Below are 23,209 nucleotides of genomic sequence, written 5' to 3'. Positions count from 1 at the left end.
ATTTCGAACAGCAGAATTACATAATAAAAGTTGTAAAGTGGAAAGTTATTAATTCTCTTCATTGAAAGTTATTGTGTCTTCCAGAAGATGCTATGTTGACTTTTCCCCTATCTTGTGAGCATTTCCGTTTTTTTTTTAAATTCTACTGCGTATCCCAGTACGATGCCAACTCAAGGCTATCCCTCTTCAGATCAGTACACATCACTAGCTGCTATGGGCTGATGAAATGGTGGGTTGCTAACTATAGGGAATCTCATGATTCAAGGGAAGCAACTCACAAATCCCTGGGAAAGTTCGATTCCAAGGCAGCATGTGATATCACTGGGGATTTTGATTTTCACTCAATATTCCAGCTGAGCTGACAAATAAGCAGGTTGTGTGACTTGCCCATGATCACCCAAATCAGAATTCAAGATTTGTTCTGCAACTAAGGGTAGGGGGGCAAAACAGGGCAGAGAGGCATAAAATCCCTGGCCGTAGGTCTGTGCTCAAGGTGAGGACATTAATGCCGCTAAAAAAATAGGAAGGGAAATTCCAAAATGTTGATTTTCAAGTTAAGTATTTTTATTATCAAAATTATTACATCTCTTGTGAAAGTTCAAATGTTACAGCATGGTGTAAAAACCCCACTAGAGTCAGAAGCTGCAGCCCCCACCTTTCCAAGAGCTTTCCAGGGTGCCTCCCTTCTGCACCCTGCACATGCCGAGGTGCTGGAACCTCTGCACGCTGCTCCCAACCCCCAAATCCACTGCTGCCACTAGGCAGGGCAGAGCCTGCCTGCCCCATGCTGCACACAGCATGAAATGGGAGACTACACACCCAGGTCTAAACTGAGTGAAGTTTACACCTATTTTATACAGTATACAGAGACACCCGCATTCCAGGTGACAAGTTCAATCCCCAACACACACTCAGCCAGACTGTTGGAGAAAGTTACTTTGTTTTAATATTTTAAAAGTCTCCCCTACCTTGAACAAACACCTGATTTCAATTGTGAATTAGAGAACTTGTAACAGCCCTACAAAAGGAAGAAGACTGTGCATTTGAAAGACAGGGAGACAGACTCACAGCATTATCTTGTCCAACAGAAAAAGGAGAAGGCCCACTGCAGCACCAGGGACTCTACCTGTTGTATATTAGCTAACCTAATATGGTTATAACTGAATATAAAATTAGATAAATAAAAACACGCCTGATATTACAGTAAACAAGTGAGAAAGAAGCTGGCAATTGTATGGAGCTGAACTGACAGCACACCCCCTTTGGGCTGGCTTTGGCGCCACTCTATCCCTAGGCGGGAGGATTCACTCTGTGTGATACTTTACACCTACAGCACCCAACTTACCAAGGCCTGGAGTCCCCACCAACCATGCACTCTGGGAGACACACTCCACAGCCCACGCACAGACCCCAGTACAAACATGACTCATTTGGACAGCCCCAGAGCAGTGACGCCACAGCGTCACCCCTACTCAACCCCCCCAGTCTCACACAGTGACAATGTTCATGGAGACCTTCCTGTTGATGATACACTGCAGCATACGACACCAATTCAGAGTTTCCCAGCTAGTGACAAACATTCACAGATCCCCGATAGTGACATTCACAGGAGCCGCCCCCGTTTAGTTACATCCTGCGGAGCCCCGACACCCACCTGTCAGCGATAGTCACACACCCTCACTCTCTCCTAGTCCCAGTGCTAACTGACCAGTTCTTGGAGTCTATCACAATGAAAATGGGTCTGGTTGTGGGGGGGTCACAGCCCAGGCCCAAAGGTGGTGCATGTGCTGGTCTGTTGTGACTGGAATGATCATAACAAAGCCCTCCCCCCCTGCCTCCCCCCGCCCCGATGCACTGAGAACCTGACCTACAAGAGAGCTTTGGGAATGGAGTTTAACTTCCCCCAGATTTTTCTTTAAATTGTTTTCATACTTAAAAAGACGTCCTTACTGCACAAGTGAGTACGGCTATGGGCAAGGAGAGGAGACAGAGGCTGCATCACAGTCATTGCACTTAGAACCATTTGCTTTTCTACAATGTACCCAGCTTTGCTACAGTCTCTGCCTCAGAGAAATTTGCATCCTCCTCCAAGGGCAGAGGCTGCCTCTGCTCACAAGTCTCACTCATTTACTCCAGCCTCCAACCCCCTGCACTCCCAGCATCAGGTGCAAGCTCCCAGCATTGGCCCAGAAGCCACTTCCAGAGGCAGCTGGAAGGAGTTATGGGCAATTCGGTCCTCTTTGAATCCAGGCAACCCTAGGAAAGTCCTGTCTGAGTCTTTACTCCTGGACCTTGAAGCTGCTGCAGTCTATACTGATGGACACTGCCTCCCCCACGGTGTGGATAGTGCTGTGAACTGGAAACCCCTGACCCTCTGGAGCTCTGGTGGAGAGCAGGCTGCCCAGAATTAGGCAGGCTGATAGTCCGCAAGTCTGACTGCAACGATCTGGAACTTTGGGGAGCAGAGCTGGAGCCTGATGCTCCTGTGCAGGGCTGAGAAACCGACCCCAAGGATACTAAGTCTGCAGCAACCTGCTGTGCTGGACTGGCAGCAGCAGAGTGACTCTTCTTCAGAAGGCTGCTATTAATGCTACTTCCAGAGTGCTGCTGGCTGCTGTAATACCCAGAATTCCCTGCAAACAGAGCTGGGGAGTCCGTGGAAACTGAATGGGCAGGGCTGGAATAGGAGGTGGACGAAAGGGACGCTTCCGACGAGCAGTGAGCGGGGTTGTGTCCTGTTCTTGGTGGAGCTGCTCGGTAGCTGTATCCAGGAGACGGAGTAGAGTGTCCTCTGTAGGGGGAGGAACTCTGCTGAAGGAGAGCCTGGGACTCTGCTCGGGGACTGTCAGCCTGCAGGAGCTGGAGAAGGTTGTGGGAGGGAGAGAAAAAGTGTCAGAGCACAAATATTTCCTCTTCTCTCTAACCCCCACTTAGCAACACTGTTTGCTGTTCAAGCAACCTGATCAGTTGCTGACAATAAACTGCAGGTTCTGATGCTTGCCTGTGACTAGAAATCAATGATGGATCTTACCTGGTAGCTGTATCTAGAAGGGCTGTAAACTGCTGGTCCTTTGAGTGCAGAACTGAGAACTTCTGGGGTATCTCCATCAGCAGTACCTAGAAGGCATAGCACAGTCAAGCCTTAAACTTCACTTCCTGGACCAGGGCCACAACTGATCTCTCCTAAGCTCATCTGTGTGCACCCCTTATCTTGTTCCACAGTCCTGCTGCAGGTAAGGCAAGAGCACCACCCAGCACCTCAAGTCATTGGGCCCTCAGAAGCCAAAAGAAATTAACTAACGGCAATCTGGAGAATCCCAACACCCCACAAGAGCCACCAGCCTGTGCTCTGAGCCTCCTCGTGCTTCTGCATGAAGGGTGGGACAGCCACAACCCTCCTTCAGTTCCCTCACAGTTCAAACCTGTTGTTATGGTATTGACAAACTGTGACCATATCGATCATTGTTGCAACCACTGTTATATATTTGCTGCAAATATTGTACAAAGGTTGTTGTGTGAGGTGTCTATAAAAAGGTTATGATTATGATATCTGTATGTGTGTATCATTTTTGTAGTTGAAGTTATAAATATTGGCTATGTACTTGTACCTCAATGTGTTTGATTCAAAGGCTGTCTATACTGCCACTTCCAGTGCTAAAGCTTTTGTCGTTCAGGGGTGTGAAAAAATACCCCAAGCAACAAAAGTTTTAGTGCTGAAAAGCGCCAGTATAGACAGAGTTTTATTGCCGGGAGCTACCACCGCTCATTAGGGGTGTTTTGTTTTTTTTTAAATCGCCATGAGAGCTCTCCCCTGGCGATAAAGTGTGTCTATACTGCCCACGTCACAACGCTGCTGCAGCCACGCTGTAACGTGGGTAGTGTAGACATACCCTAAATAGCATTAGTGAAGCATTTGGTCAGCTTCTTAAGAAAGGAATTTGCAAATTAAGTGCCCAGTCAAGAAACATTTAACTGACAATGGACCTTGGGAGACTCCAATCCACATGAGTCTTCCTGGGAACGTTCAAGGTAGCATGTGAGCCATGACTGCCACCTGCAAACTGAGTCATGCATGAACATGTGACTTGCCCATGTGACTCCAAACTCCATCTTGCTGCTGTGATATTCCATAGTAAGAACAAAGGGGTGCCCTTCCACAGGGCAGAGAATATAAAAGGCCCTGGAAACCCCTCCATTTTGTCATCAATCCTGTTTCTGACCTCTGGAGGAACTTTGCTACAAACTGAAACTCTGAACAAAGGACTGAATGACCCATCCCAGCTGTGGACGTTCCAGAGACTTGATTTGAACCTGCAGTTTATTCCATCACTGCTACAAGCCTCAATCAATAACTTTGCCATTACTGTATGTACTTGATTCCATTTAACCAATTCTAGCTCTCATCTATATTTCTTTCTTTTTATGAATAAACCTTTAGATTTTAGATTCTAAAGGATTGACAACAGCGTGATTTGTGGGTAAGATCTGACTTATATATTGACCTGGGTCTGGAACTTGGTCCTTTGGGATCGGGAGAATCTTTTTCCTTTTACTGGGATATTGGTATTCATAACCATTTGTCCCCATAACAAGAGGCACTGGTGGTGATACTGGGAAACTGGAGTGTTTAAGGGAATTGCTTGTGTGACTTATGGTTGGCTAGTGGGGTGAGACCGAAGTCCTCTCTGTTTGGCTGGTTTGGTGCCTTAATAGTAAAGGAACTCCAGCTTTGGGCTGTAACTGCCCTGCTCTGAGCAATTTGTCCTGAATTGATACTCTCAGCTGTGTTCTGCCAGAGGCAGCTTCGTTACAGCCGTGAAGCTAAGGACTCCGAAATGTTGGTCTGGAGGGTAGGCTGTGGGATCTATAGGGACTACAACATCCTGCAGAACCACAGTTACTGTGGGGGAAGTAACCGGTCTTCGAGTAAGTGTTGAAGTGGATCCCCCTGGAGGTGACTGGCAAACAGTATCCCCTCTAGGCAGTGGCACTGAGGCGTGCCAGCCACGTCAGTCAAATACCAGTTCGAATACTGCTCTTCTGAACCTGGCATCAGACTAGCCATGGTATCCAAGGCGTCATGCTTGACAAAACAGAGTGGGGTGCTCCACAGCACAGCTTTACAGATCTCACACACTGGCAAGTTTCTGAAGCAGGTGGAAGACCCTGCCTCTTCCTTGGGGTGGAGCATGCCCTGACATTTGAAGGGAAAGGCTCAGTAGCCAATCGATGCCAAGTGGACATACTGCAATCTCTGAAAGGTTGCTGAGGCTCCTCCATCCTTCTGACCACTAGTCCATGCTGCTCATCCATGTGGGCACGAATACTGCCAGGTCTGACCCTGGGCAGATCAGCAGTGACTACAGGGGCGTGCAGGTGGTGGTGGTGGTGGTGTCTGTCCTCCTGGTTGAGGGTAAGGTCCCAGGCAGGGACGTGCACATCCTGGAGCTGAATGGATGGATGCACAGATGATGTCAGAAGGTGGGCCTTGACTTCCTTGACCACTGGGTGCTGTTCTGGGAAGGAGGTCTGCTGGGAAGAGACAGGGTTCACCTGACCAAGAAGCGAAAGAACATTTTCATGCACTGACTTGCCAACCTAGCAAAGAGGGCTTTAAACAAGGTTTAAGGGGGGAGGGCTAGCTCAGTGGTTTGAGCATTGGCCTGTTAAACCCAGGGTTGTGAGTTCAATCCTTGAGGAGGCCACTTAGGGATCTGGGGGAAAAAAATTGGTCCTGCTAGTGAAGGCAGGGGGCTGGACTTGATGACCTTTCGAGGTCCCTTCCAGTTCTAGGAGATTGGTATATCTCCAATTATTATTATTATTAAGGTTCAAAGAGGCCAGGTGACAAAAGCTCACAGGTAAGCATAAAAAAGATAATCTTAACAGAAGACTAGATGTTGCTGTGTCGGGGAAGACATGGAAAATTAAAATAAGGTCATAGGAGCAACAGACAGTGGGGGAATCCGCTCAACATCTTAGATGTCTTTACACAAGTGCAAGGAGTGTGGAGAATAAACAGGAAGAACTGGAAGTATTAGTAGATAAGATAAATTATGACAATTAGCACCACAGACACTTGGTGGGACAAGTCTCATACTGGAATATTGGCATGGAGGGATATAGATTGTTTATGAAAAAGAGGCAAGATTAAAAGGGAGGAGGTGTTGCATTATGTATCAACAATATACAGACTTGTTCTGAGGTCTAGAAGGAGATGAGAGGCAGACTGGTTGAAAGATTCTGGGTAAAGATAAAAAGGGGAAAATAGGGATGATGTCGTGGCAAGGGCTCTACTATAGGCAAATCACAGACCGGAGGGGGATGAGGCATTTCTAGAACAAACCTGAGAAATATCCAAAACACAAGAGTTGGTAGTAATTAGGGACCAACTACACAGACATCTGTTGGAAAAGTAATATGGCAAAACACAAAATTTCCAGTAAGTTATTGGACTGTATTGGGGACAACTTCCCATTGCAGAAGGTGGAAGAAATAACCAGGGGGACAGCCATTTCACTTGATTCTGATCAACAGAGAAATTGATTGCCAATTTGAAGGTGGAAGGCAATTTGGGTGAATGTGATCATGAAATGACAGGTTTAGTTATTTTAAGGAAAGAAAGGAGTGAAAGCAGCAGAATAAGGAAAACGGACTTCGAAAAACAGACTTAAACAAACTCAGAGAACTGGTAGGTCAGGGCTCATGGGGAAATCAAAGGAATAAAGGAGTTCAGGGGAGCTGGCAGTTCCTCAAAGAGACAATATTAAACACACAATTACAAGCTGTCCTGATGTAAAGGAAAGGGTAGGAAGACTATTCAGAGGCCAGTATGACCTGACAATCAAAAAGGAATCCTACAAGAAGCAGAAACATGAACAACTTGCTAAGGAGGAGTAAAAAGAAAAACACAAGTGTGCAGGGCCAAAATCAGAACGGCCAAGGCACAAAATGAGTTACACTAGCAAGAGTATAAAAAGCAGTAAGAAGAGATTATTTAAGTACCGTATATACTTATTCATAAACTGAATATTTTTGGTAAAAAAGTGATGCATCAAAAAGTTCCTATTTTTAAGAAAGGAAAAAAAAGTGATCCGAGTAACTATAGGCCTGTTAGTTTGACATCTGTAGTATGTAAGGTCTTAGAAAAATTTTTGAAGGAGAGGGTAGTTAAGGACATTGAGGTCAATGGTAATTGGGACAAAATACAACATGGTTTCACAAAAGGTAGATCGTGCCAAACCAACCTGATCTCCTTCTTTGAGAAAGTAACAGATTTTTTAGACAAAGGAAATGCAGTGGATCTAATTTACCTCGATTTCAGTAAGGCATTTGACACGGTTCCACATGGGGAATTATTAGTTAAATTGGAAAAGATGGGGATAAATATGAAAATTGAAAGGTGGATAAAGAACTGGTTAAAGGGGAGACTACAACGGGTCATACTGAAAGGTGAACTGTCAGGCTGGAAGGAGGTTACTAGTGGAGTTCCTCAGGGATCAGTTTTGAGACCAATTTTATTTAACCTTTTTATTACTGACCTTGGCACAAAAAGCGGGAATGTGCTAATAAAGTTTGCGGATGACACAAAGCTGGGAGGTATTGCTAACACAGAGAAGGACCGGGATATCATACAGGAAGATCTGGATGTCCTTGGAAACTGGAGTAATAGTAATAGAATGAAGTTTAATAGTGAAAAGTGCAAGGTCATGCATTTAGGGATTAATAACAAGAATTTTGGTTATAAATTGGGGACGCATCAGTTGGAAGTAACAGAGGAGGAGAAGGACCTCGGAGTATTGGTTGATCACAGGATGACTATGAGCTGCCAATGTGATATGGCCGTAAAAAAAGCTAATGTGGTTTTAGGATGCATCAGGCGAGGTATTTCCAGCAAAGATAAGGAGGTGTTAGTACCGTTATACAAGGCACTGGTGAGACCTCATCTGGAATACTGTGTGCAGTTCTGGTCTTCCATGTTTAAGAAGGATGAATTCAAACTGGAACAGGTTCAGAGACGGGCTACTAGGATGATCTGAGGAATGGAAAACCTGTCTTATGAAAGGAGACTGAAAGAGCTTGGCTTGTTTAGCCTAACCAAAAGAAGGTTGAGGGGGGATATGATTGCTCTCTTTAAATATATCAGAGGGATTAATATTAGGGAGGGAGAGGAATTATTTAAGCTTAGTAACAATGTGGACACAAGAACAAATGGATATAAACTGGACACTAGGAAGTTTAGACTTGAAATTAGACGAAGGTTTCTAACCATTAGAGGAGTGAAGTTCTGGATCAGCCTTCCAAGGGGAGTAGTGGGGGCAAAAGACATATCTGGCTTTAAGACTAAGCTTGATAAATTTATGGAGGGGATGGTATGATGGGATAGCCTAATTTTGGAAATTATTTTGGCAATTGATCTTTGATTATCAGCAGGTAAGTATGCCCAGTGGTCTGTGATGGGATGTTAGATGGGTTGGGATCTGAGTTACTACAGAGAATTCTTTCCTGGGTGCTGGCTGGTGAGTCTTGCCCACACGCTCAGGGTTTAACTGATCGCCATATTTGGGGTCGGGAAGGAATTTTCCTCCAGGGCAGATTGGCAGAGGCCCTGGAGGTTTTTCGCCTTCCTCTGCAGCATGGGGCACGGGTCACTTTCTGGAGGATTCTCTGCAGCTTGAGGTCTTCAAACCGCAATTTGGGGACTTCGATAACTCAGACATAGGCTAGCGGTTTGTTATAGAAGTGGATGGGTGAGATTCTGTGGCCTGCATTGTGCAGGAGGTCAGACTAGATGATCATAACGGTCCCTTCTGACCTTAAAGTCTATGAGTGGGGGTTGGCTTATAAATGGATCTACACCAAAATTTGATGATTTTAAACTATATGGAATCATTGAATTGAATATCTAATACACTGTCGTTTTGTTTACCTGGAGCGTTCACAGGCACGGAGCCCCTCAGCTCTCAGTGGCCATAGTTTGCCGTTCCCAGCCAATGGGAGCTGCGGAAAGTGGTGCGCCGCTTCCAGCAGCTCCCATTGGCCTGGAGCAGCGAACCACGGCCACTGGGAGCTGTGATTGGCTGAACCTGCGGACGCGGCAGGTACACAAACCAGCCCAGCCTGCCAGGGGCTTTCCCTGCACAAGCGGCAGAACAAATTTGGGAAACATTGAATTAGAGAATTGGTCTGAATCCAAGAAGATTAAACTCAATAAAGACAAGTGCAAAGTACTTTAATGATCTGGAGGATGGCGTGGACTGCACCCTCAGCAAGTTTGCAGATGACACTAAACTGGGAGGAGTGGTTGATACGCTGGAGGGTAGGGACAGGATACAGAGGGACCTAGACAGATTAGGGGGGAGGGAAAGCTCAGTGGTTTGAGCATTGGCCTGCTAAACCCAGCGTTGTGAGTTCAATCCTTGAGGGGGCCACTTAGGGATCTGGGTCAAAAATCAGTAGTTGGTCCTGCTAGTGAAGGCAGGGGGCTAGACTCAATGACCTTTCAGGGTCCCTTCCAGTTCTATGAGATAGGTACATCTCCATATATTTTTATTTAGAGGATTGGGCCAAAAGAAATCTGATGAGGTTCAACAAGGACAAGTGCAGAGTCCTGCACTTAGGATGGAAGAATCCCATGCACTGCTACAGACTAGGGACCGAATGGCTGGGCAGCAGTTCTGCAGAAAAGGAGCTAGGGGTTACAGTGAATGAGAAGCTGGATATGAGTCGGCAGTGTGCCCTTGTTGCCAAGAAAGCTAATGGCATTTTGGGCTGTATAAGTAGGGGCATTTCCAGCAGATCGAGGGATGTGATCATTCCCATCTATTCGACATTGGTGAGGCCTCATCTGGAGACTGTGTCCAGTTTTGGGCCCCACACTATAAGAAGGATGTGGAAAAATTGGAAAGAGTCCAGAGGAGGGCAACAAAAATGACTGGGGGGGGCTGAAGCAATGACTTATCAGGAGAGGCCGAGGGAACTGGGATTGTTTAGCCTGCAGAAGAGAAGAATAAGGGGGGATTTGATAGCTGCTTTCAACTACCTGAAAGGGGGTTCCAAAGAGGATGGATCTAGACTGTTCTCAGTGGTAGCAGATGACAGAACAAGGAGTAATGGTCTCAAGTTGCAGTGGGGGAGGTTCAGGTTGGATATTAGGAAAAACTTTTTCACTAGGAGGGTGGTGAAGCACTGGGATGGGTTCCCTAGGGAGGTGGTGGAATCTCCTTCCTTAGAGGTTTTTAAGGCCTGGCTTGACAAAGCCCTGGCTGGGATGATTTAGTTTGGGATTGGTCCTGCTTTGAGCAGGGGGTGGGACTAGATACCTCCTGAGGTCCCTTCCAACCCTGAGATTCGATGATTCTGTACTTCACTTAGGAAGGGGGGGGGGGGGAAATCACATGCACAATTACAAAATGAGGGCGACCTGGCTAGGCAGTAATACAGCTGAAAAGTACCTGGGAGTTATAGTAGATCACAAATTGAATGAGTCAACAATGTGCTGCAGTTGTGAAAAGGCTAATATTCTGGAGCACGTTAACTGGAGCAGTGTTGTATGTAAGACGCAGGAAGCAATTGTCCTACCCTATTTGGCACTAGCAAGGCCTCAGCTGGAGGGCTGTGCCCAATTCTGGCACTTTAGGAAAGATGTGGACAAATTGGTGAGAGTCCAGAGGAGAGCAAAAAAAAAAAAAAACGATAAAAGGTTTAGAAAACATGTCCTATAAGGAAAGGCTAAAAAACTGGGCACATTTAGTCTTGAGAAAAGACGACTGAGGAGGGACCTGATAAGTCTTCAAATATGTTAGGAGCTATTATAAAGAGGAGTGATCAACAGCTCTCCATGACAACAAAAGGTATTACAAGAAGTATTGGGCTTATAATCTGCTGAAAGGGAGATGCAGGTTAGAGACAAGAAAAGCTTTCTAACTATACAGAGTAGTGAACCTCTGGAATAAGCTCCTGAAGGAGGTTGTGGAATTCCTGTAGCTGTAGGTTTTAAAGAACAGGTTGGACAAACACCTGTCAGAGATGGTGTAGTCCTGCCTCAGTGAAGGGGGTTGGACTTGATGACCTCTCAAAATCCCTTCCAGCCCTACATTTCTATGATCCACTTAAATTCTCTTGTGATGAGATGGCTGCTTTTCAACAAGCCAGATATAGCCACAAAGAGATGAGGAAGCATTTGGTCCTGTCCAGGTAAGAGAGCAAGACACTGGAAACAGGCAAGAAACGTCACTTCTCAGAACCAGCTTGTCCCTGAGAAAGAAGTGTAAAGAGGGCTGGCCAGGAGGGCATGGAGCTAGTGGACACACTGTGCTGTGATAGCTACCAGGAAGACTACTTTAGGTGTATGACGATTTATCGAACACTCTGATAGTGGCGTGAATGGAGGCTCCATGAACTTTGAGAGGAGTATGCTGAGATCCCATGTAGGAGTCAGGTCTCTGCCAGATAAGTAAGTATGCAGCAGGCCCTTGCAGAATCTCAATACTGTAAGATGTGACAAGACTGAGTACGACTGTATTGGAGCGTGACACACTAATACTGTTTGGAAAGTGGACTCTGACTGAATTAAATGCCAAGCCAACCTGTTTCAGGTGCAGCATACAGTCAACAATCTGGGGTACCGGAGCCTCAATGGGTTCCAGATGATGCTGGATTTTCCATGTGGAGAACCATTTCCACTTGAAGGAGTAGGTCTTCCCAACAGACTGCTTCCTGCACTGTATGAGGATTTCTTATCGAGAAAAGTCTGCCAGTGGCGTGCAGCCAGCCAACTTTCAGGTCAGATGCAACTAGTGTGGGTCAAAGTGAAATATTGGGCCACTGTGCTGGGATATCATGTCTGAGTAGATTGGGAGATGGATGGAGATGTGCCTAGGCCAGTAGGAAGCTATTAGGAGCAGTGCGGCCTTGTGCTGTCTATGGAGATCAGGGAGATTGGGGTAAAGCCATACAGGAAGTTTGAAGCCCACTGTAGCAGGCAAGCAATTGGTAAGGAGCGTGGACTCATGCTTCCTCTGGAGCTGAATTATGGGCACTTGGTGGTGAACAGATCTATCATGGGAGTGTCACATACATGCATGCTGACATGCAGCTGAGCAGCCTCAGACAGGAACGTACTGTTGTTGTTGAGTTCAATCATAGGTCCTGTGACAAAGTTCCTCCTCTACCTTGGTCTGATCAGGAGTTGGGAGGTTTGGGGGGGAACCCGGGCCCGCCCTCTACTCCGGGTTCCAGCCCAGGGCCCTGTGGATTGCAGCTGTCTAGAGTGCCTCCGGGTACAGTTGTGCAACAGCTACAACTCCCTGGGCTACTTCCCCATGGCCTCCTCCAAACACCTTCTTTATCCTCACCACAGGACCTTCCTCCTGGTGTCTGATAACGCTTGTACTCCTCAGTCCTCCAGCAGCACGTCCTCTCACTCTCAGCTCCTTGTGCCTCTTGCTCCCAGCTCCTCACACGCACTTCCTCTCCTCTGGCTCCCCCCTCCGCCTGACTGGAGTGAGCTCCTTTTTAAACCCAGGTGCCCTGATTAGCCTGCCTTGATAGGCTGCAGGTGATCTAATCAGCCTGTCTGCCTTAATTGGTTCTAGCAGGGTCCTGATTACTCTAGTGCAGCCCCTGCTCTGGTCACTCAGGGAACAGAAAACTACTCATCCAGTGACCAGTATATTTGCCCTCTGCCAGACTCCTGTACCCCACCGGTCTGGGTCTGTCACAGTCCCTTGCCAGTGTCTGAAACCTGGCCTCTTGCAGGTGAGCTCTCTGTGATCAAGAGTCAATCACGGCTCCTAAAACTCTATTGTCTGTGATGGTGACAGATGATTTATCATAAGAACATAAGAACGGTCATACTGGGTCAGACCAAAGGTCCATCTAGCCCAGAATCCTGTCTTCCGACAGTGGCCCATGCCAGGTGACTCAGAGGGAATGAACAGAACAGGTAATTGTCAAGTGATCCATCCCCTGTCACCCATTCCCAGCTTTGTAGTTCGCAGAGTCCTCACCAGGAGAGCACAGAGAGCATTTCATAGAACCACAAGGTTAGCAGGGACTGCAAGGGTCATCTAGCCTAACCCCCTGCCAAGGTGTAGGATTTGTTGTGTTAAACCAACCAAGATAGGTGGCTCCAGCCTCCTTTGAAAACCTCCAGTGAAGGAGCTTTCATGAGAATTTACTCCAGGGCTGCTGCTGTCTCCTGCTGGGACTTGCCCATTATCAGCCAATAGTTCATACACAAGTGCACATCAATTCCCTAAGCTGCTGCCACCATTGCCAGGCTTTTTGTGACTACAACCTGTGCTGTGGAGAGGCCAAGGGGCAGTACTCTGTTGTCACATTCTGGGGTGCAATCTAGACCAGGGAGAGGTTGGGTCACCACCTGTCCCTTAGCCTTGAGTGCCTCACAATGCTTTGCATTTCCAGCTCCCAGTGTGGATCCCTGGTCTGGATTGCACCCCAGAATGTGACAGTGGTGTAGCTGGAATAGGATTTATATACAACTTGCTAGTTTAACTGAGGTTTACACTTTAAGGAGAGAGATAGACAGTGCACAACACAGGTTTCTGGGAAAATTCAGGGCTGGGAGTGTGTTGGGGTCACCCTGCTAGTGGTTACCAAAGCTGGTGGAAGCCAAAGTGTTCTGCTGACAGGCTGCTGGGGTCACAGCTGCTGAACCAGGACTGTCTAGCACACAGACACTCAGGGTATGACCTGCATGCTGGTAGGTTAGTTGTGAGTAGCCCTGGCTGGAAGCCACAACAGCAAAGCACTGTGAGGCACTCAGGGCTAAAGGGCAGGCAGTGACAACTTCTCACTGGTCTGGATTGCACCCCAGAATGTGACACCTGCATAGGCAATGATTGGCTCCCAGTATGAATCTCAGATACTTCCTGTGTGTGAGGTGGATGGCAAGGTGGATGTATGCATCCTGCAAGTCAAGAGCCAAGAACTAGTCTAGATCCTAGAGAGATGGAATGGTGGATATGAGCATTACCATCCTAAACCTGAGATGGCATATGCATTAGTTGAGTCTCCTCTGCTCTAGGATAAGATGGAGCCCTCTTCTGAATAAGGAAACACTCAGAGCAGAAGCCTGTTCCTCTGAATTAGGCAGTGCAATTGGAGGAGGAGATGATCTCTAGCACCCATCTGTCTGATGTCATTGCTGACCATGCTCGGTGGCATGGGGCGAGCTAGCTTCCAAAGGGGTGCTCTCTGGCCTGGAACTAGTGTGGCATGTCATTGAGGCAGAAGCTGACAACTTCTATTGTATCTTGGCTTCTTCATGGAACGGTACTTGGGTTGCTTGGAGTGACAGGATGGTGCCTATTGGGTTAAGGGTGGTAAGGCTTGTGATATGGGGCTGGTGTGCAAATTCCCAGGTGGGCTTTGAGTCTGTGCCCTCAAAGGGCATCCTTGATCATGGCCCGTACCTCCCTAGCGATGCCTGATGCTTGGAGCCAGAATGCTCTGTGCACAGTCACCACCATGTCCATAGATCTGGCTGCACCATCGGAGACGTCCAATCCTGCCTGTAAAGTTGTCTGCTACCAACTAGCCTTTCTTGATTACTGCCCATATTTTGAGAGAGAAGATGTCAATGTTACCCCAGCTCAAAGTCATTTTTGTCCAGGAATGCTGGGCAGTTTGCCACTTGAAGTTATAAAGAGGCAGAGGAGTAAGATTTTCTCCAGAGCAGGTTAAGCTGTTTTGGGTCTTTGTCCTTAGGGGTTCTCTTGTTTGATTTAGATTTTTCCTGGAGCATTGTAATGACTAAGGAGCCAAGTACTCAAACCCAGGCTGAGGGACCTGGCACCGTTTCTCCAGCCGTTTTGCAGTCATTGTTACTTTGGCCAGCGACCATTACAGGGTCTTTGCCAGGTCGAGCAACTCTTCATTTATGTAGAGGATGGTTCTGGGTGGACTAGGAGCTGTCAGAACAAACAACTTATGAGATTTCTCTGATGTGACTGAAGTCTCTCTCTCTCTCCAGAGTCTCAGCAACTCTTATAAGGAGCTCTAGGAAATACATTGGCAAAGTTCTCTGGCCTGTGTTCTACTGGAGGTCAAACTAGATGATCACAATGGGCTCTTCTGGCCTTGGAATCTATGAAGTCATCTCATGCTAAGATCACTGTCTTGTTGGGTGATGAAGAAGACAGGACCTTTGGGAGTGAAACAGGATGCTGCTGTTGCTCTGCCCTGCTGCCAACGTATACAGTGCACTCAAGGCTTTGCACTGGTACCGGTAGATGCCTCAGTACTGATGGCCCTGGTTTTCCTAGTAGCTCATCTTCAGCTGTGGTGCTGATGCTCGGGATGAGTTGCTGGAGCTGGGATCAGTGTCAGAGAAGGCTTATTTTGTGCTGCAGGGTATTCCTTATTAGTCCTAAATGCTGTGTGGGGTTTGGTGGCTTTATCTTCTGAGGCATCAGGTGGTCTGTCCTCATGGAAGGATACTGAGCTCTTCCTCTGTGTTTGAAGCAGCCTTGCTCAGTGCCAGACTGATCCTGAGACTGTCATCATCTGCTTTGGTGCTGATAGCACCTGCTGCACTCGTGTGGTCCTGCTTTGGTGCCGGATCTTTCCTCAGTGGTCTCTTCTCCATGCTGGTCTTTGGAGTTGCTGCTTTGCTAGACTGGATGCTGGTGAAGCTGCCTTGTCCACTACTTGGACCCTGAATCTCATCTTCTCAGAATCTGAAGAGACCTTCATAGACTGTTCCAAGAAACAAAGCTTCAACCATGCTTCCTTAAGCTTGTGTGTTCTTACAGAGAAAGAATGTCATACTGAGCATCTGCTTGCTTTCTGGGACTCTCCTAAGTAGACGAGACACCTGTTGTATCCATATTTCTGAGGAATTACTCCATTGCAGGATGGGCGCAGTTTGAAGCCTGAAGGTTTGAGCCCATCATGTTGAGAATCCCTGTACAGAGATGCTGACTGTAAAATATTCAGTACAGGTGGGTCGATTTAATTCAAGGAGGTTGTACATCAGAGAATCAGAAGCATTATGAAGAGTTTTTTTGGGAAGAGTTTGAAGAAATTTAGCCAAAGCTAAGAACTAGCAGGTTGGACACTTGCCAGGTTCTGTCTCAGTGCTGTGTAAGAGAGAACAGAGCGTTATGGCTGCCCTGGCCTTTATGCCCCTGTAAAGAGGCGGGAGGTGGCATAGGCAGCAAACGTGGCCCCAAAGGACCCGGTTTTTGACAAAAATCAGCTGTCACGTGCATGAGGCGCACATGCAGCAACAGTGGGCTCTACACTGCCATACATGAAGAATAAGACACTGCAGATCAGCAGTAAGGATAACAGGTTTCCATTCTAAGTCTTAATCTGACCTCCTTCCCTCCACTCTTCTGTGTGGCAATATCGCATGCATCACTTCCTTCCAAACCCTTCCATTGTTAACCGTCACCCAACAGTCATGCCAGAGATTGTTCCTAATTTTAAAATTAAAGACCAAACATTTAAAAAAGACTTTATAAGACCAAGAGCTAAAACCCACGTTCTAATGCTCTCCCCATTTATAGTCATCCTCTGCTCTGACATGTCAAATTTAGATGCAAGGCCCTCAGCGCTAGGAGCTGTTGCTTTATGTCTGTAAAGTGCCATGCAGGCTGAGAGTGCTGCATGCATTAATAAAACTCCAGCCAGAGGAGAATTTCTTTGCAAATTTAAAGCTAATCAGAGGAGACTTTTTCTGAGTTATGAAAGCCGAAAAAAAGGAGAGGTTACTTACCTTGTACATTAACTGGAATTCTTTGAGAAGTACGTCCCTATGGGTGCTCCACACGAGAACATGCCCATGCCCATGCCCTCTTGATGAGAGATTTTCAGCAGCAGCATCTGCAGGTCAGAGCCTGTGACCAACACGCTGTCATGCTCCGGGGTGAGCGCATGGACCTGCTGCCACTCTAGTTCTTTCTTAACTGGAAAAGAACACTGAGAAAACTCCAAGGCAGAGGGAACAGAGGGCGGGCAGTGGAAAACCCACATCTCGAAGAACTCCAGTTACTTTAGAAGGTAAGTAACCTCTCCTTCTTCAAGTAGAGTCCCTATAAAAGTTGTCCACATGAGGTGATTCCTGAGCAGTACCTCAATTATGGAGAACGGTGCTAAAGAGGCTGATTGAGTAGAGAGTATAGAACAGAATCACCAAAGACAGTGTTGGCCCTGAAAGCAGGTATGAGAGTATAGCGCTGGAAAGGGCGTGCCAAAGACCAGGTGACTGTCTTGAAGATGTCTGAGATGCATATGTTTTTAGTAGGGCTACAAGGTAGATGAGGCCTGGTGGAATGAGCTGTCACCCTTGGAGGGGGACAGCTCCCCATAGGTTCTAATGGAGGTTTCCGCAGCGCATTAGGGACTAAGATGAGGTCCGACTGTAGAGTAGGTTCTTTGAGAGGAGGAAAATGGATGAACAGGCCTTTAATAAATGTCAGTCACTGGATGGGTGAAGACTGAAAACCCCTTACTAGGGGGTGAAAAGTTGTGATAGCTGCCAAACTAACTAACTGAGCTCAGCTATAATCCTTTTTAAAATTTTTTTAGCAGATAATGAAGAATGTGTGTCAGACAAGACTTAACAGGAAGCATAGATTGGTGGCTGCACCAAACATGAAAATTTTTCCACTGCTAAAGCTAGGTTCTCCATTGTGGAGCAGCACTGTTTGTCCCTCTGGAGAGCAGTCTTGTTCTATACCAGAGAGCCATCTAGTAGTCATGCCTTGAGGGGAAGGTTGGGGGAGGAAGGGAGCAATCCCAACTCCTTGGTGAAGAACTCTACTGTCAGGGGAAGGTGGAGGCAGTTGCTGAGACACGCAAACAAGCTCTGGAAACCATACCTGCCTTGGTCATGATGCTGCAATGTGGAGGGTTACTAATTTCTCCTGTTTCCATTTGATCAGGACCTTGAGTAGTGATGGTGTCGGGAGATGATCATGCAGAGACACATGGGGTCAAAAGATGACTAGGGCACCTCCCATCAAGTGGCCACTGTGCCCCCTCACCTCCTGAACAGAATCATCTGCACTTTGCATTGGATGGTGTCATGGACAGACCTACCTCCAGATGGCCCCAGGTAAGATGTGTCCTTCGGCATACCATATCATTCACCTCCCACTTGTGGTTGAGGCAGAGGGAGTCTGCCACTGTATTCTGCAGTCCTGGTAGGTAAACCACTGAGATCTGTATGTGATGTGATATGCACCAGTTCCACAATCTTATGGATTCGGTGCATAACAACTGGGATCTTGCTACTCCTTGTCAACTGAGATAATATATTGCTTTTCTGTTGTCCATCATTATTCTGGTTGGGTGGTCCCTGACATGGGAAAGGAACTGCTGGCAAGCGTAACACTATCCTGAGTTCCAGTATGCTGATATGGAGGATTGCCTCCTGTGGGGCCACTCTGATCTACGCTGTGAAGCCTTGGAAGTGCACACCCCAGCCTAGCAGGGAGGCACATGTAGAGATGATCCTTGTGGGAAGGGGCTGCTAAAATGGAACTCCCACCCATACCTTTTGGGGACCTTTCCACCGAGTACTCTCTGAGGTATGGACACCCATTTGGATAGACTGTGTTGTTGGAAATGTAGATGGTTCTCAGCCAGGCTTGAAGACACAGAAAGCGTATCCTTGCTAAGAGTGTCACAAACATACGGGCTGACATACAACCCATAAGTTGAAGGCAAGCCATTTCTGCGATTTGCAGGCTCTGCTGTACTGTTGAAATGTGGCTGGATATTGTGGAAAACCTGTCCGTTAGCAAGTATGCTCTGGTGGTGGTAGAGGAATCTGGCATGGCCCCAACAAAGTCTACGTTTTTTGTGCGAGAGAGTGTAGACTTTTCCACGCCGAGGCAGAGATCCAGGAAATGGAACAGAAATAGGGCCCTGTTGGTTGCTGTTTGTACTTCAAGAAACGAGTGACCCTTCAGGAGCCAATTGTCCAGGTAAGAAAAGATGATTATTCCCATCTGGCAGAGATAGGCTGCGATGGCCAAGCGGACTTTGATAAAGACCTTGGGACAGTGGAGAGGTCGAAGGGCAGGACATGATATTGGCAGTGGTCCCTGCCAACCACAAAACGTAGGAAACGTTTGTACAAGAAGTAGCCTGCTATATGAAAATAAGCATCCTAAAGTCAAGGGAAACAAACCAAACTATCTTCTGGATCCATGGAGGGACATAGAGTTACCATTCTGAACTGTTGAGACCAGATAAAGACGTTTAAAGTCCTGAGATCCAGAATTGGTCTCCACCCCCCATTTTCCTTGGGGACAAGGAAGTATTGGGAATAGGATCATTTCCTGATGAAGACCAGTGGAACACATTTGACTAGGTAGAACTGTACCTCCTGCCTCAAGAGACTCATGTGGAGGGTCCTTGAAGATGGACAGGGAGGGAGGGCACGCAGAATGAGCTGAACTGGATGGAATAGCCTGTAGAACTCACCTCCAGGATCCATTTGTCTGAGGTGATGAGCTCCCAGAAGGACAGAAAGTGGTTGAGAGAATCATCATAAGGGTGGATGGGAGAAAGATGCATTGTTGGATCCGGAATAGGAGATAGTGCATGACTTTCAACCAACAGGTCAAAATGGTTGCTTCTAGGATGTCATTGACTATGGAGGATGGCCCCTTCTTGGTGGGAGATGGGGGTTCAGATGGTTTCATGGGTTGATAGTGGACTAGGCAAGATTGTTGAGCCACCTGTGATCTTATATTTTCTTTGTCACAGTCATATAGATGCCCAGAGATCACAATGTCGCCCAGGAGTCTTTTAGTGAATGAAAGGATCTGTCTGTGGCCTCACTGAATAGCTTGGGTCCTTTGAAGGTAAGGTCTTCAGCAGTGTTTTGTACCTCCTGGGGAAAACTGGAACTAAGACGTTTGATGCATGACCACTGCCATAGATACAGAACATGCAACTGTATTAGCAGCATTGAGCAAGACCAGGAGAGAAGTTTTGGAGATTGTCTGGGGTTCCATTATCACTGGGTGAAATTGTTCCCTCTGGTCCTGTGGCAGGTGCTCAAAAGACAAAAACTCAATTTGTAAAATCATGTTTTGCCATCAGGGCTTGGTAAATGGCTACTTTGCACTGCAAAGCGGCTGAGGAGCAGCTTTTGTGGCCAAGATCTAGCCTTTTTGCTCCCTCTCGGATGGCACAGAGCAGGACCGATGTGGTTGGTTTCGTTCATCATAGGCCTTGACAACCAGGGAGTTAGGTATAGGGTGAGAGAAAAAAATACCCTGAGCCTTTGGGTGGAATGCTGCATTTTTTAATCAGCACATTTACAAGTAGGTGGCAGAGTAGCTGGAGTTTACCTCACTCCTTAGGGGCTGGAGACAGCAGAGCATCATTGATGGGAAAGGCAATTTTGCCCTGAGGAGGCATATGGAGAATGTCCAACAGAGAAGGTTAGGTTCCTGTATCTCTTCCAAAGGAATTTTCAAGGCCTCTGCGATCCGTTTCAAAGGCCTTTGAAACCATTGGGGAGGGGAGGGGGGGATAACAACCTTGTGTGGCAAGGAGGATTTATGGGAAGATTTTTTCTTCTTCTTCCCCACCTGGCTCTTGCGGCTCTATAAGTCCGTCTGTCGAGCAGGAACCAGGGTCGGCGATTGCTGCTCTTGACATGCCCTCTTACGAGATGGAACCCTGTACAACTGCTTGCCATACCAGGCCCATGGGTTCTAATAAGCCCATTGTGGTGGGGGATAAGAGAAAAGCTAGGACCCCAAGATAGCTGGGTGCATCTTCTGCTGGGAATTTCTTCCTGGGGGTGCACCTCAAAGGGGGGAAGCTGGAATGGGAAGGTGGAGGAGCCCTGTATGGACTTCTTGGAATCAGAGTCAGTGTCATCGTCATCTCCTGCGTCCACTTGAGGGACAAACGGTGCTGCTATCACTGACTGCTGGTACTGGGGGCTGGAGAGGGTCTGGTAACCGCATTGGTATGGAAGCTGAGACTTCACTGGCTGGTAAAATAATTCCACAAGAGGATATGTTGGTACTGGCTGAAAATGCCTCTTAGTAACCTCAAAATGCCTGTATGGGGCTGGTGACTGCATCGGTACTGGAGGACAAGTCAGCATTGTAGATAAGACCAGAGGGTAAGTTGACTCTGGGAGATAAGTCAGTACTGGTGGGGAATGTGTCTCAGTACCTCTCAGCAATGGAGACTCAGAATTTGAAGGTCCTTCTGGAAAAGGAGCCTGGACAGTACGAGGGACTCTGGATAGGAAACCTCAGGAGTCAGTACATGTAGGGGTATTGGAGACAGTACAGAAGTGTGGTCTGGGCATTTTCCTCGATTGGTTGCAGAAGACAGTACCAGTGATGATTCTGGCTTGGTTTTAGAAGAGTTTTTATTCTTCAAAGGTACTGAGTCTGGTGCTAACAGCGATACCACTCTATGTTGTTTAACAGATGACTTCTTGGTACATGGCATGGCCTTTTAAACTGATGTCAGGTTCTTAATATTGGAGAAGGTGGAAGCCACAGCAGTACCAGTGCCGGGACACAAGACACAGACCAAGAGGTTGACTTTCCTATGTTCTGGTCAGTATCTTCATCAATGTGTTAGATAATGGCACAGAGAGCACACTTCTAAAGTTTGTGGACGATACCAAGCTGGGAGGGGTTGTAAGTGCTTTGGAGGATAGGATTAAAATTCAAAATGATTTGGACAAACTGGAGAAATGGTCTGAAGTAAATAGGATGGAATTCAGCAAAGTACTCCCACTTAGGAAGGAACAATTTGTTGCATACATACAAAATGGGAAATGACTTTCAAGGAAGGAGTACAGTGGAAAGGGTTCTGGGGGTCATAATGGATCACAAGATAAATATGAGTCAACAGTGTAACACTATTGCAAAAAAAAGCAAACATAATTCTGGGCTGTATTAGCAGGAGTGTTGTAAGCAAGACACAAGATTAGGCCTCAGCTGGAGTATTATGTCCAGTTCTGGGCACCACATTTCAGGAAAGACGAGGACAAATTGGAGAAAGTCCAGAAAAGAGCAACAAAAATGATTAAAGATCTTGAAAATATGACCTATGAGGGAAGATTGAAAAAATTGGGTTTGTTTAGTCTGGAGAAGAGAAGAGTGAGGGGGGTGATAACAGTTTTCAAGTACATAAAAGGTTGTTACAAGGAGGAGGGAGAAAAACTGTTCTCTTTAACCTCTGAGGCTAGGACAAGAAGCAATGGGCTTAAACTGCAGTAGGTTGGACATTAGGAAAAACTTCCTGTCAAGGTGGTTAAATACTGGAGAAAATTGCCTAGGGAGATTGTGGAATCTCCATCGCTGGAGGTTTTCAAGAGCAGGTTAGACAAACACCTGTCAGGGATGGTCTAGATAATACTTAGTCCTGCCATGAGTACAGGGGACTGGACTAGATGACCTCTCAAGGTCCCTTCCAGTCCTACAATTCTGCGGTTCTCTTAGATTCTTATTCTGGAGAATTTTTTTTAAAAGGTCTGGATGGTTCTGATGGGCCCCAGGGTTTCTGCTTACTGCAGCAGACAGTCACTGGAGCTCTTTAAGCAGCCAAAGCTGATGTTCGGGGCTGGGGAGGGGGGGCGCGCGGGCCTGGAATGCTCCATCAACAATTTCAGCCATTCCTCAAGTTTTTGTAATCTGCTTTTAAAACGTGAGCAGACCATAGGAACGTGGGTCTCTTCAAATCAGCAGAGGCAGATTCCATGTCTCTCATTGTGGGAAAGAGACCTGGGACAGGTCCGACAGGGATTTTGGGCATAACCAATTAGTTGAAGTAGTGGATTGAGGCCAAATCCAGAAGCCCAGATTGGGCAAACAAAGGAAAGAGGGAGTAAACCCCTCAAACCACAAAACTGTGTTAAACAGAAAAATTAAATATTAAAAAATTACTAAGAAAGAAGCATAAGAATAAATAAGAAAATAAAGCAGAAAACCACATGGTTATGTATAGTGGACGCTGCAACACTCCCTCTCAAGCTGCAGGCAGCTGAGAAGGAACTGGAGTGGCAGTGAGCCCAACCCCCTTATACCCTCACACCAGAGCATGAGGATGTGTAGGGCGCAGCTGTGGACCTAAGGACAGTTCTGATGAACGTTTCTGATCAGGAATGTCCAGGCGCACACACATACTGAAGTTGAGCACCCCTAAGGACACTTCTTGTATAGTGAGTATTTAGCTGTTTGAAAAC

General features: G+C 46.8%; 1 protein-coding gene and 1 long non-coding RNA gene across 3 annotated transcripts in view; one reads left to right on the top strand and one right to left on the bottom strand.

The window, feature by feature from the left end:
- Window positions 1-542: 542 nt before the first annotated feature.
- SETD5 (SET domain containing 5) overlaps window positions 543-23,209 on the bottom strand; it is a 172,912-nt gene continuing 150,245 nt past the window's right edge. For both annotated transcript variants that reach the window (XM_045023004.1, XM_045023005.1), the window contains 2 exons: window positions 3,032-3,117; window positions 543-2,859 (listed from right to left, as the gene is read on the bottom strand). In XM_045023004.1, coding sequence (XP_044878939.1) covers window positions 2,257-2,859; window positions 3,032-3,117 — 689 coding nt within the window. In that variant the 3' untranslated portion in view covers window positions 543-2,256. The remainder of the gene's footprint in view (window positions 2,860-3,031; window positions 3,118-23,209) is intronic.
- On the top strand, window positions 14,948-21,613 carry LOC123373837. The gene is made up of 4 exons (XR_006580882.1): window positions 14,948-15,968; window positions 17,916-18,088; window positions 19,750-19,847; window positions 21,444-21,613. It is a non-coding gene; the product is annotated as an uncharacterized LOC123373837 (long non-coding RNA).

This window comes from Mauremys mutica, chromosome 7, assembly GCF_020497125.1.
Source record: "Mauremys mutica isolate MM-2020 ecotype Southern chromosome 7, ASM2049712v1, whole genome shotgun sequence".
NCBI lineage: Eukaryota > Metazoa > Chordata > Testudines > Geoemydidae > Mauremys > Mauremys mutica.
This window is presented reverse-complemented; position numbering and strand designations above follow the sequence as displayed.